The 12,339-nt window shown below is 52.2% G+C and overlaps 1 protein-coding gene across 1 annotated transcript in view; it reads left to right on the forward strand.

Annotated features, from left to right (window-relative positions):
• Nucleotides 1-9,821: 9,821 nt before the first annotated feature.
• Nucleotides 9,822-12,339, forward strand: part of LHX4 (LIM homeobox 4) — a 40,217-nt gene continuing 37,699 nt past the window's right edge. Inside the window, exon 1 of the mRNA XM_070396714.1 lies at nucleotides 9,822-9,897. Coding sequence (XP_070252815.1) covers nucleotides 9,822-9,897 — 76 coding nt within the window. The remainder of the gene's footprint in view (nucleotides 9,898-12,339) is intronic.

The raw sequence follows: 12,339 nt of genomic DNA on the forward strand, positions 1-12,339 counted from the left end.
TGCTGGGTGCTGGGTGCTGGGTGCTGGGGGGAAAGGGACTGTTGTGTGCACGGGTGTGCGGGTGCTCAGAGCATACAATGCAGAGCGCCCAGAACAGCACCACCCAATAGAAGCACGATGCCGGCCATGTGCATAATTTAAAATTTTCTGGTAGCCACGCTAACAGAAGAAAGAAGTGAAATTAATAATGGATTTTATTTAACCCAATATATCCAAAATATTATCGTTCCAACATGTAGAAGAAGTTAGAAAAACCTTAATGAGATACATTACCTTCTTTCCTTTGGACCAAGTCTTTAAAACCTAATACGTGACTGACTTTTGTAACACATCTCATTTCTGAGTGGCCACGCTCCGTCCTCAGCAGCCACCTGTGACTAGGGGCTACTGTATGGGGCAGCGAAGGCCGAGCATGTGCTACACACAGTGTGGCCACAGGCCAGCAGCATCGCCTGGCAACTTGTTAGAAAGGCAGACGCTTAGGCCCCAGGCCCCCTGGATCCGAATCTGTATTTTAACTGCAGGCCCAGGTGCACAGTAAGTCTGAGGGGCGCTGTGTGCAGGGCCGGTGTGGGGGGCGGGGTGGGGGGTTGAATGAGCAGGCAGAGTGCTTGCCCCAGCGGCTTCTCACCGTGGCTCTCACACAGCGCCTTGTTAGGGGAACCATCCGGGTGTCACCATCCCCAAGCAACACAGAACAGTCTGCCCCAGTCCTCTTCCTTGGAACAGCCCCCACCCTACCCACCGCACCCCTTCCCCAGCTTCCCCCCTAGATGGGACAGGCACTCTCTGATTCCCTCTAGAACTGCCTGCACAGAGTCTAAATTCTCACAGCCACACAAATAGGATGTAGAGAGACCCAGGATTTGTGTCTTTGCCCCCCAAAGATCTTCAAGTATTTCTTCCTTGATCATCAAAAGGGGCCATAGTTGCCCTGGCCGGTGTTGTTCAATGGTTAGAGTGTTGGCCCACAGACTGAAGGGTTGAGAGTTCGATTCCCTGGTCAAGGGCATGTATTTGGGTTGCAGGTTTGATCCCAGGGCCCCGTTGGGGCACGCGCTGGAAGCAACAGCTCTATATGTCTCTCTCACATCGATGTTTCTCTCTCTCTCTTTCTCTCTCTCCCTACCCCTCCCTCCTTCCCTTCCATTCTCTCTCTAAAAACCAATGGAAAAATATCCTCGGGTGAGGATTAACAACAACAAAAGTGGCCATAGTCACAGTGCCCCGGTCCCTTCTCAGTGGGCCAATGTTTTCAAGCAGAAGACCTGGTGAACAAGGGCAAGCCCCTTCATTGCGAGCCAGGGTGGGAAGGGATGTAAAAGGTGCTGGGTTCCTGTCCTTCCCCACCAAAGCAAGTTGACATTTAGGGGGTCTTCTCTGTGCCAGGCCTGTGCTAACAGCGGTAGCCCTCCTGCGACATACTCCCAGGCAGTACTGTTACTCAGCACGCTGTGCACATCGGTCATTGAACGCTCACAGTGCTCACACTCTCCCCGAGCACAGAAGCCCATCTGGCCCCAGAGTCAGACCTGCCTCCCTGATCCTTTTCTCCTCACACGATCCTCCCTTTCTCCTGTCACCTCTGCCCACATCTAACACACCAACATCTTGGGTTGTAAGCCACTTCCTGCGAGGAAATTGCTGAGTTAAGCTCCTCTAGTAAAAATCTTTCCACAAAGGATGATGGGGTTTTTAATAGATTAACCTTGACACCTGCAGCTATTTTAAAATGGAGCCAGGCTGACTTTCCACCCCTGCTTCTGCACACTTAGAGCCTCATCTTTTAAAAAAAAAATTTTTTTTTTAAATTTATTTCAGAGAGGAAGGGAGAGGGAGTGAGAGAAACATCAATGATGAGAGAGAATCATTGATCAGCTGCCTTGTGCACACCCCCTAGTGGGGATCAAGCCCCCAACCCAGGAATCGAACCGTGACCTCCTGGTTCATAGGTTGACACTCAACCACTGAGCCATGCCAGCTGGGCTATAGCCTCCTCTTTAGCGGCTCTGGGACTGAGCTCCGCTGTCCTGCCTTATTTCCTCATCTGTAACGTGGGCCTCAAATGATGTGCCTGCCTACCTACCTCGTGAGGCGTGGGTGAGCCAAGGCAGGTAAAGGCCCTTACAGACTGTAGAGCACCATGAAACGTTGGTCACCAAGATCATTTTTTAAAAAAAATATATTTTATTGATTTTTTACAGAGAGGAAGGGAGAGGGATAGAGAGTTAGAAACATCGATGAGAGAGAAACATCAATCAGCCGCCTCCTGCGCATCTACTGGGGATGTGCCCGCAACCCAGGTACATGCCCTTGACCGGAATCGAACCTGGGACCTTTCAGTCCTCAGGCTGACGCTCTATCCACTGAGCCAAACCGGTTTCGGCACCAAGATTGTTCTTGGACAGAGGATGCCTCTGAGCCTTGGCGATTGACAGCCTCTGGGATCCGAGTGAGTTCTTTCGTTAAGTAAACGTGTATCAAGTCAACTTTAAAAACAAATGAAAACAAAGAGCGTAATTGCAGGTGTGTGGGCAGAGCAGCTTCTAAAGACCGAATCGAACACCTTGGTGTGAGGCGGAAGCTGTGGGGGAAGCAGGGGAAGGAACCAGGTCATCTCGTTACTACTGCGGTCACTCATTAACCACAGCCAGAGCGATACTCCAGTGCCGTCCGTGGGTTGAACACTGGGACATGTGAGTGCCTTCTGGGGGTTGAACACTGGGACATGTGAGTGTCTTCTGGGGGTTGAACACTGGGACATGTGAGTGTCTTCTGGGGGTTGAACACTGGGACATGTGAGTGCCTTCTGGGGGTTGAACACTGGGACATGTGAGTGCCTTCTGGGGGTTGAACACTAGGGTATGTGAGTGCCTTCTGGGGGTTGAACACTGGGACATGTGAGTGTCTTCTGGGGGTTGAACACTGGGACATGTGAGTGTCTTCTGGGGGTTGAACACTAGGGCATGTGAGTGCCTTCTGGGGGTTGAACACTGGGCTCTGGGGCTTATGCACATTATCTCTAATCCGACAAGCACCCTACAATGAAGGGGGTTATCCCCATTTTACAGATGAGAAAAACGAAGTTGGTGAGATTAAGTAACTTGCACTAGGGATCAGGGTTGAGCCCTGGGGGTCTGATTCAATACACCAGAAGGCTCTCTCCAGGGAAACCCTCTCCCAGCCATCTCTCAGGGACCTTTCTGCCCCCTTGGCCTGGCACAAAAGGTGCCTGTTTCCGAGATAGAACCGGAGTTTCTCACAAGAGAGCTAAACTTTTACCCAAGGAACAATGTTGGCACCTTGACCTCAGCTTGTGACCAAGAGCAGGTCTCCTCCACCGCCCGCCCCCCCCCCCCAAAGGGAAAAACACCACAATGGCCCCAGGATCACAGGCTTCTCTTTCCCAGTGAACGTTTTTAGGAGCGAAGAGCTCCCAAGTTCTAGTCTTTGCTTGAAAACATTCAAGAGACTTTCTTGTCCCTGGTTTCTTCCATAAAAACAAGACCAGAAAAAAGAAAACAGGCAAAATATTACCGAGGGGGAGGTGGTATGTGTGAACAATAATTATGCCAGTCACCATTTCTAGGGAAAAGCTTCTAGGTGCTTCTGCTGACATCTGTGAGGAGAGGACTTACTATTTTGACCCTATTTAGCCAGCGAGAAGGCACAGTAAAGAACCTACCAAAGGTTACCCCAATTAGGATGTATCCAAATTGAGGTTTTTTTTAAAAAAATTATATATATATATATATATATATATTATTGATTTCAGAGAGGAAGGGAGAGATAGAAACGTCAATGATGAGAGAATCATTGATTGGTTGCCTCCTGCACGCCCCACACTGGGGATCAAGCCCAGAACCCGGGCATGTGTCCTGAGCAGGAATCGAACCATGACCTCCTGGCTCATAGGTGGACACTCAACCACTGAGCCATGCCGGCCGGGCCCAAGGTGAGATTTAAATGCAGGTACTCTGAGCCCAGAACCCATTCGCCCATCAGCACAAGGAAGGCAGATGCTCGTGGGGCGTTTTGCTGACACTATTCACAGGTATGCTGGGAGTCCTGGAGCAAGCGAGCTGTGGACAGTCTGTATGTGGCCCTCCAGGTCATTGTCTTCCAAGGTCTAGCAAGGAGCTGGCATACAATAGATGCTCGATAAATGTATGAATTCAGGCATGATCTAAACCACACTAGATTTTAAATGGGAAATAAAGAGAATAAACCTGAGATTAGAACAAGACCAAATTCATGCTCCAGCTCCCCATGCACACAGGCCACGGGGTGGGATGGCTGCACAGATGGCTCTTGAAGGACTTGGCCTTGCCCGGTAATGTACTCGGCATGGACCCACCCCTTGCTCATGCCCAGGAACCTTCAAATAAGAGTCATTTGGTGATGCTGGTGGTGCTGACAAAGATAGAGCCAGACCACCTGTAACCATATCCTGGTTCCACTGCTGACTACCTGTGCGAACTTGGGCGTATCACTCAGCCTCTCTGTGCCTCGGTTTCCTCATCTGTAAAATGGGGATAGTGATAGTCCCTGTCTCGAAGGCTTTGGGAGGATCAAATGAGTTAATACAGAGGGAGCACTTAGAGCAGCGCTGGCCATCTGTGTCAGCTATTGTCACTTTCCTTCTTTTCTGAGAATTCCAGGGCCCTTTTCTGATTCTGTCTCTCAGTCACTTACAGACTCAGAATCTCATCTTGAGAGTTAGATGCCCAAGTGTAGGACCATCTCTTCCCCATGTCCCTTCAATTCTGTGTCAAGGACACAGGGCAGGTTTAAGATGAGCAGCAACTGCCTTCTGATCAGCATCGTAGGGGGGAGAGACCCCTGCAAGGTTCTGGGAAGAGAAGGAGACAAATGACAAAGTGGTGGGCTCACGAAAGGGACCTGTGACAAATGACTGGAAGGACTGGGTGGACAGATGGAGAGGAGCAAAGGCCCCTGTCCTTTTATTGGAGAACTCCTTGTGGCTCCCTGAACAAGACAGTGGCTCCCCCGGGGCTGGGCTGAGGGTTGGTCTCCCTGGCTCTCTATGCTGGGATGAGTAATATGGACCAGGGCAGAGGGTCTATATCAATCTAACCCAGCAGAAAAATGAATGAAAATTGAATTCCCCAAGGAGAATCGGGGAGCTGTTATCCAGACAAAGATAAATCAAAGGATGCCACAGAGACTGGGAGAGCAGGTTTCCAACAGCAGGAGAATAATTAAGGAAACAGTTTCAAAATGTAAATGATAAAAGAGGGTTTAGGAGGAATGAGGACAAGGAGGAGATGATGGAGATAGGGTGCTGGGGAGCAGGGGCGGGTGAGTTCGCTCCCCAGTGGAGAAAGAGGCCGGGGCTCAGGATTGCTAGCATCTGAGGGTGCGCTCCCCCCTCGGTGAAGCCCCTAAAATGTAAAGGTTAGAAGACTCCCCAGTCAGCTGTGCAGAGTGGAAAGAGCACCAGATTGGGAGTCAAAGGCTGGATTTAATTTGCAGTGGGCTTTGCAACTTATTAGTAGAGTGACTTTAGGCAAACCACTTAACCTTTCTGTTTCCTGACCCTCATACCCAAGCCCAGGCCTGATCATAAAGATCAAATGACCTAAAATATGTGGAAGAAATTTGAAAAAATGTGAAGTGCTGGACAAATGCACGCTACAATCATTTTCCTAAGTTGTTTCTGGAAATCCTTCCCTCAGAATTGGAACCACTGACATGTTGGGTTTGGTTCCCAGAAATGTAACGTGTAAATGTCCAGCAGGTGCCGGATACTCTTACTGACGTGTTGACTGACCGCCGCCCTGACGGAACGGAGACCTGGGGGAGCCACCTCCCAAAGGCACAGGTCTGAGGGGAGCTCTGAGGGTTGCTGCTCCTTGGAGGTCACCTGCCAGCCCTGGGCATCTTTTCGTGAGAAAAGCCCCCTTGAGTCAGCTCAGAGGTTTAAGTCCAAACAACAGGATGCAATATTGTGTGATGTTAAGTATAGGAAAACGTTAGCAGTGATAACCACCACCTGAGTGTCTATCTGTGGGACTCAGCTATTCCCCATTCTCTGGGGACAGAGACTAGCTTAGCTAGCCTCAGTTTTCCCCTCCACCAAGTAGGTGTAATCAAACCACTAGTGAATTGTTGTGAGGAGTAAAGCTATGCAGGTAGAAGCACTTACCTTGGGGCCTGGCACAGTTTTAAACTTTCAGTAAGTGTTGGTTGTTTTTATGACCATGGTATACCATTATGTTGTTGTTATTACTGTCAGCAGCAGTGGGCACTAAAAATCCATTTAAGGAAGTTTTTTATTGGGGTTTCATCATTAGCTAGGGAAGTGGGGACCAGGAGAGGGGTAAAATGCCTTGGCAGATGCAGATGTTAGTAGAAGACTGTGGGAATGGGACCCAGTTCTCACCAGGAGGCAGATGCCTCTGGAAAAGTCTTATAATGTGGAACAGGCATCTGTTGGCTGAGCTGCCGACCACAGGTTCCAGGACTGAGGGCCCCGTGGACCTCCTAAGGCTCTTCTGCATCCAGGAGAAGTGACAATGGCCTCCCCTGTACCAGGGCTGGGCACAGGAGGGCCCCACCACAGTAATGCTGCCCCTCCCCCAGGGACGGGCTAGTGGCATGTAATGAGGAGAGGGGAGGACCTGTGCAGCTTCATACCAGGGGAGCAGGAGCAGCAGAGAACATTTGAAAACTATAATTCTAAATTATAAAAGTAATCGCCACACAGGCTCCACATTTCACTGCATATAAATATTTTATCTTTTAATAATAGTGCTGAAAAAATATAACCACTTCACAGGAAATCTGGGAAAGAGAAAAAAGAAAAGCTCCGTAATATAGTATACTTTTTACCCTAACGTAGTTTTGAATAGTATTTGGATATCTTTCCTTTCAGTCCCCCCCCCCAATGTTTTTGAAAACAGTATTTTATCATTTTTTTTCTGTTTGATAAAATAATGTGCTCTTGAGGAAACTGAAAAAACAAAAACAAAGAAAAATATCCACTGTACAGATAATCACTTTTATTTTTCAGCATATTTTCATCTATGCTTCTCTTTTTAAAATATCTCAAAATTCATATTGTTTCATATTCTCTTTTTTCCCTCCTAATAAATCTCAGACACTTTTCTACATTGCTAATATCCTTCTGATATATTTTCTAACGATTACATGGCATTCCATTTTATTTACTCAAATTTATTTAATAATTCCCTATTGTTGGATATGTAGGTTATTCTCTTTTTTAAATGTTATGAACTTCCTTGTAACTATATCCTTGTAAATATTCTCGATTATTTTCTGCAGATAATTTTCTACATGAATTGGGTCAGATTTTTAGGCTACAAAGCATATCGCCAAAATGCCCTCAGAAGACACTGCCCCTTTTTGAATTCCCATCAGAATATTGTTTTCTAATTTCTGAACATCCTCATCAACAGTGGGTATTATCACTGCTAACATTTTTCTATACTTAAAATCATACAATATTGCATCCTGATTTTTTAAAAATCAGTCTTCATTTCCATGTTGCTAGATTTCATAATTAGTTTTAATAATTGTATAACATAGTACCAAACAAATTTAACTTATTTCACTAAACATCTTTTATTTTGTGGGGTATTCAGGTTATTTTTCTCCAAAACATAACGCTATAATAACATCTTCATGTATGAAGCTATTTTTTTCTATGTTATTGTGTGTACTAGTGGAAGTGCATGAGCTAAAGGGTATGAAAGTTTTATGGATTTGATACAAATTGCCAGCTTGCCTCCCACATGGACTTAAGAGTTTATAACGCACACCAGCAATATTTGTGAGGGTAGCAGATGGCCATTTAACAGATGAAGGGAGGTATGTACTGTGATCTTCTATTTTGCTTGTCTTTGATTGCTAACAGAGGCTGGCACTTCCTCGTGTTTGTTTACTAGTTATATTTTTGTGGAAAACACTGAAAATGTCACGGGCTGGAGTCACCTGGCAGGTAAACCAGGAAGAAAGTGTGCCAACCCCGTGCCAGTAGCCATAGACGTGTCATTGTGACACTGAAGACAAATGCTAAGTGCAGGTGAACGCGCCATCACGCTCGTCCCTCCCCAACCCTAGTGTCCCCTGTCTGGGGACAACACCAGGAAACAACAACAAAAACAAACAAACAACAACAACAACAAACGGGACGCGCGGGAAGGCTGGAGAGGGTGCACAGTTCCTCTTCCCACGCGAGCTGGACCTCACGGTGCTGGGAGGACACGTGTGCCTGCATCTCTAGAACGAAAAACGCAGAAGGGGCTGACGCACGGGCTGGGACCCGGAGAGCCGCTAGTTCCCTGCGGCATCGGAGCTGGGGTTCCCGAGCCTGCAGTCAGGCGGCGTCGAGTGTCTGATGAAGCCTCAGAGAACCTCCACGGAGACCGGCTCCGGCAGCGGGCCTCCGCTTGGTCTCCTCCAGGAACCTGCGTGGAGAATGTGAGCGTGGATGTGTGTCTTGTCAGTACAATCAGCAGCACACGTCCCCTCGCTGCTGAGCCCGGGTGTCGTGCTTGCAGGCGAGAGGTGGAGGTTTTTTTCAAAGCGCCCGCGGTTGCAGCGGGCTGCGCACAACGGGCTCTAGGGACCGAGGGCAGGACCACGCTGAGCGGACCAGGGCTGAGCGGCCCGGGAGGCCCTGTCGCCCCAAAGCAAGGGGCCCCGACGGGTGGAGAAAGAGGGTAGAGCGGACTGCAGGCCGCGGCACGAGGGGGGGCGCGCACTGTGGCCTGCGCTCCCCCGCGACCTCCGCGCACAGCCCCCGGCCCCCTTCCCCGGCCCGCCGCCGCCGGCTGCGTGACGCGCGTGCCGGGCGGAGGACCGGCTGTCCCTGGCCCAGCCTCAACCAGACGCGGGGGAGAGAGAGCAAAGCCTGGGGAGTGCCGGAGGGAAAGGAATTGGCCAGGGAAGAGAAAGGAAGAGGGGGATGGAGCCCGCTGATCACGGAGTGCGCTCAGTCCGGCGGAGGGAAGCCTGGGACCGAGAGCGCGCGAGGGGGAAGACGTCGCGGTGCAGCCCGGGCCACCGGAGGGTCTGCCCCGCCCCTTCTCGCCCCTCAGCTGGAATGGAGGCGCTGGGAGGACGCGAGCCGCCGGCCGGAGCGAGAACCCCCGGAGGACCCGCGGGAACCCGCCAGCCCTGAGCGCCGCTGTCCGGACCACCTGCTGCCGCTGTCCAGACCGCCGCAGTATTTATACACCCGGAGCGAGCCGCACGGCCGGGGCCGGGGTGGGGGTGGGGGACTGCCCGAGAGGCCCCTCCCCACTCCCTGCCGCCCCGCCCTCCCGCACCGTCGGCCCCACTTGGGGCTCCAGGACCCCCCACTCTGACCGGTGTCCGCCGCTCCCTGCCCGGTGGGGGAATTGGCTGGAGGGCGGGCCTCCCTGCGGAAAGCGACGTCATGGCCGTTCCTGCAGTGTGAATGAATCAAACTGCCTGGGTGACCGCGGCCTCCCCGGCGTCCGGCACGCGAAGGGTGGAGGGGGAGGGGGAGAGAGGCGGGCGGGGGAGGGAGGAGGGGAAAAAAGCCAGGGCTGCAGCAACAGCGTCTCGACCGGGATGTGCACCAACCCGGGAGAGCGAGATCAAAGGGATTTGAAACAGACTGAGGACTGGCGGGGGGAGGGGGGCAGCCAGCCTGTGGAATCCTCCTGGAGAGGCGGAGGGTCTTGCTTCCGCCGTGACTTCGGCGGCCTGGTTGGGCTTTTTATTATTATTTTCAAATTCCTGAATCCAGCTTGAGAGAGAGAGCGAGAGATCTTCGTAGACTGCGACTCGCTGGCTCTCGCTCCAAGATGATGCAGAGCGCAGCTGTCCCCGCGGAGGGGGCTGTCAAGGGGCTCCCGGAGATGCTTGGTGTGCCGATGCAACGTAAGACACCCCCCTTTCTCGCTGATTTAATTGAATAACAAGACAGCCGGCAGCCCCGGCTGGTGCGGGGCGGGCCGGACGCTGCGCGCAGCCTGGACCGAAGGGGCCGGGCGGGGCGAGGGGCAGCCCGGGCGCAGAGGCGGTCACAGGGCAGGGGCGAAGGGCCTGGCTCTTGGCTTTGGGGGCAGAAAGTGAAAGCCTTCCAGATCCGAGAGTACCGAACCCGGCATCCCCAGCCCATGGCTTTTCTAGGACTATTGGGGACAGACTGCTGTTTGGGGACACCAGGGAAACAAGCTGCAGGGCAGGCCTGAGGGCTGGGTGGTCTCCCCAAATCACCCTCGCTCCCACCCCGCCGGGGGCTACTGCCAAAGCTCCCAGCATAGCGATAGCAACTTCACCCTCGCTGGCGGGACGCTGGAGAGCGCGTCCCTCGCCCCCCACCTCCCCGCCCCGCGGGATGGCAGCGCCGAAGCCCAGGTCGCACGTTCTGTCCCCGCGCGCAGAGCACGGGCGCCTGGTGCGTCCCTGCCGCTGCCGCTCGCGGCGCCCGCCGCTGGTGCCGCTGGTGCCGCCTGCGCCGCCGGTGCCTCCTGCGCCGCCTGCGCCGCCCAGGCCGCCTGCTCCTAGAGGGGAAATCCGCTCGCCATGTTCCATCTAGCCAAGGAGTGCGAAGAGGGAGAAGCACCGAGGCGAAGTTGTGAACTCAGGAAACCGCTTGTGTGCAGGCGAGGGTGGGCTCTCAGGAGGTCTTGGGCTCGGAGGGGGAGAGATCAGGGTGTATACGCGCTTTGCTCCTCGCCCTCTGCTTTCTTTCCCGCGCCCGAAATTAGCAAGGCGGCGGGGGCTCCGGGCGTGTTTACCTCCGGGGTGTGTGTGTGTGTAGGTGTGTGTGCGCGCGCAGGGATTTTCCCGGAGGGAATCTGTCTCCGTCCCCCACTCCGGGACCGAGAATCTGCGGTAGAGAATCTGTGTGGAACCCCGAGCAGGTCCTGAAGCGTCGAGCTCCTAGTGGGGGCAGCGCGAGTCCTGGCGGGCTTTTCGGGACGGCCCTGGGCACCGCGGAGAGACGAAAGGTCCTTTCACTCTGCTTGCCAATGGGGCTGTGCTTCCGCCCCGACTTCTTTCGTGTAGATTTCTTTTAAGTTAAGGACCGGTTCATCCAAGGATGCTGCCCACCGATGAACTAGGGCGCGCGAGCGCGCCCTCCTGCGCCCCGGGTCACCAGGGCAGGGTTTCTGTCCCGGCCAAACCTTCAAAGGCAGGCTGACTAGCGTGTGTTCTGGGCTTCCCGCAAGTTTCTGAGAAAGGACTAGAAGAGCATAGTTTCTCCCAAACCTACTTAGGTTGTTTCTTCACTAATATTCTACAGTTATCCTTTGTGCCTAATCTTGTCATGTGTGGACAGCTTCACGTCTGCGCGGTGCCTTGCGGAGTTTGCTGACCAAGGTGTGTCTGTAGGTTTTGGGGGTTCACTGCCCCCTTACTGCCCCCACCCCACCACCGGCAGAGAAGGAGCGGGTTCTCAGACCCTGCACAATCACAAGCCCTGGCAAAAGTGCTCCAAGTCCCTAAACCAGCGGTTCTCAACCTGTGGGTCGCGACCCCTTCGGCGGTCGAACGACCCTTTCACAGGGGTCGCCTAAGACCATCGGAAAACACATATATAATTACATATTGTTTTTGTGGTTAATCACTATGTTTTAATTATGTTCAATTTGTCACAATGAAATTGGGGGTCACTACAATATGAGGAACTGTATTAAAGGGTCCCGGCATTAGGAAGGTTGAGAACCACTGCGCCTAAACTGATTGCAAGATCTTTTTTTTTTTTTTTTCCATGTAATTTTATTTTATTTATTTTCTTTCTTTCTTTTTTCTTTATTGCATAAAGCATTACAAAGGGTATTACATATGTGTCCCCCCCACACACACACACAATCCCCTGATTGCAAGATCTTAAGCTCTGTGCCAGTGAGGGGCATGTGCGCGCCTGACCCCATTCCCCAGCGCTCTGTGCTCTAACAGTTGTGGCCCGTAGGTGGCCTGTAGGTTAGGACTGGAGCGCAGGATGGGTAGGCGAGGCCCTGACAGCCTTTCTCAGATGGTCTCACTTTTTGTGTCTCTTATCCAGAGACAGCTTTGATTTCCACGTCAGGAACTCGATTTCCTAAAATGCCTAGAACTTGCCTTCAAAGCTACAGTTAGCCAGGGCTCCTCGTCTGGGTTGGAAGTGTGGGAAACCATGGGGTAGAAAAAGGGGACTCCTCCAGGGCCGCCCAGGGAGGCAATGCCCAACCAGGAGGGGGTGGTCTTTCTCTCCTTTTGTCTTGCCCAGGGCCTGTGGCTGTGGCCTGGGAGACTTTGGGATGCAGCTTTTTTCTCTTTTTTCTTTTAGGATGTGTGTGGATTATACCCAACCCCATTGCAGCAAATCTGGCC

This window comes from Myotis yumanensis, unplaced genomic scaffold (genome assembly GCF_028538775.1).
Source record: "Myotis yumanensis isolate MYYU_CA2020_CCGP unplaced genomic scaffold, mMyoYum1.0.hap1 SCAF_17, whole genome shotgun sequence".
Taxonomy (NCBI): domain Eukaryota; kingdom Metazoa; phylum Chordata; class Mammalia; order Chiroptera; family Vespertilionidae; genus Myotis; species Myotis yumanensis.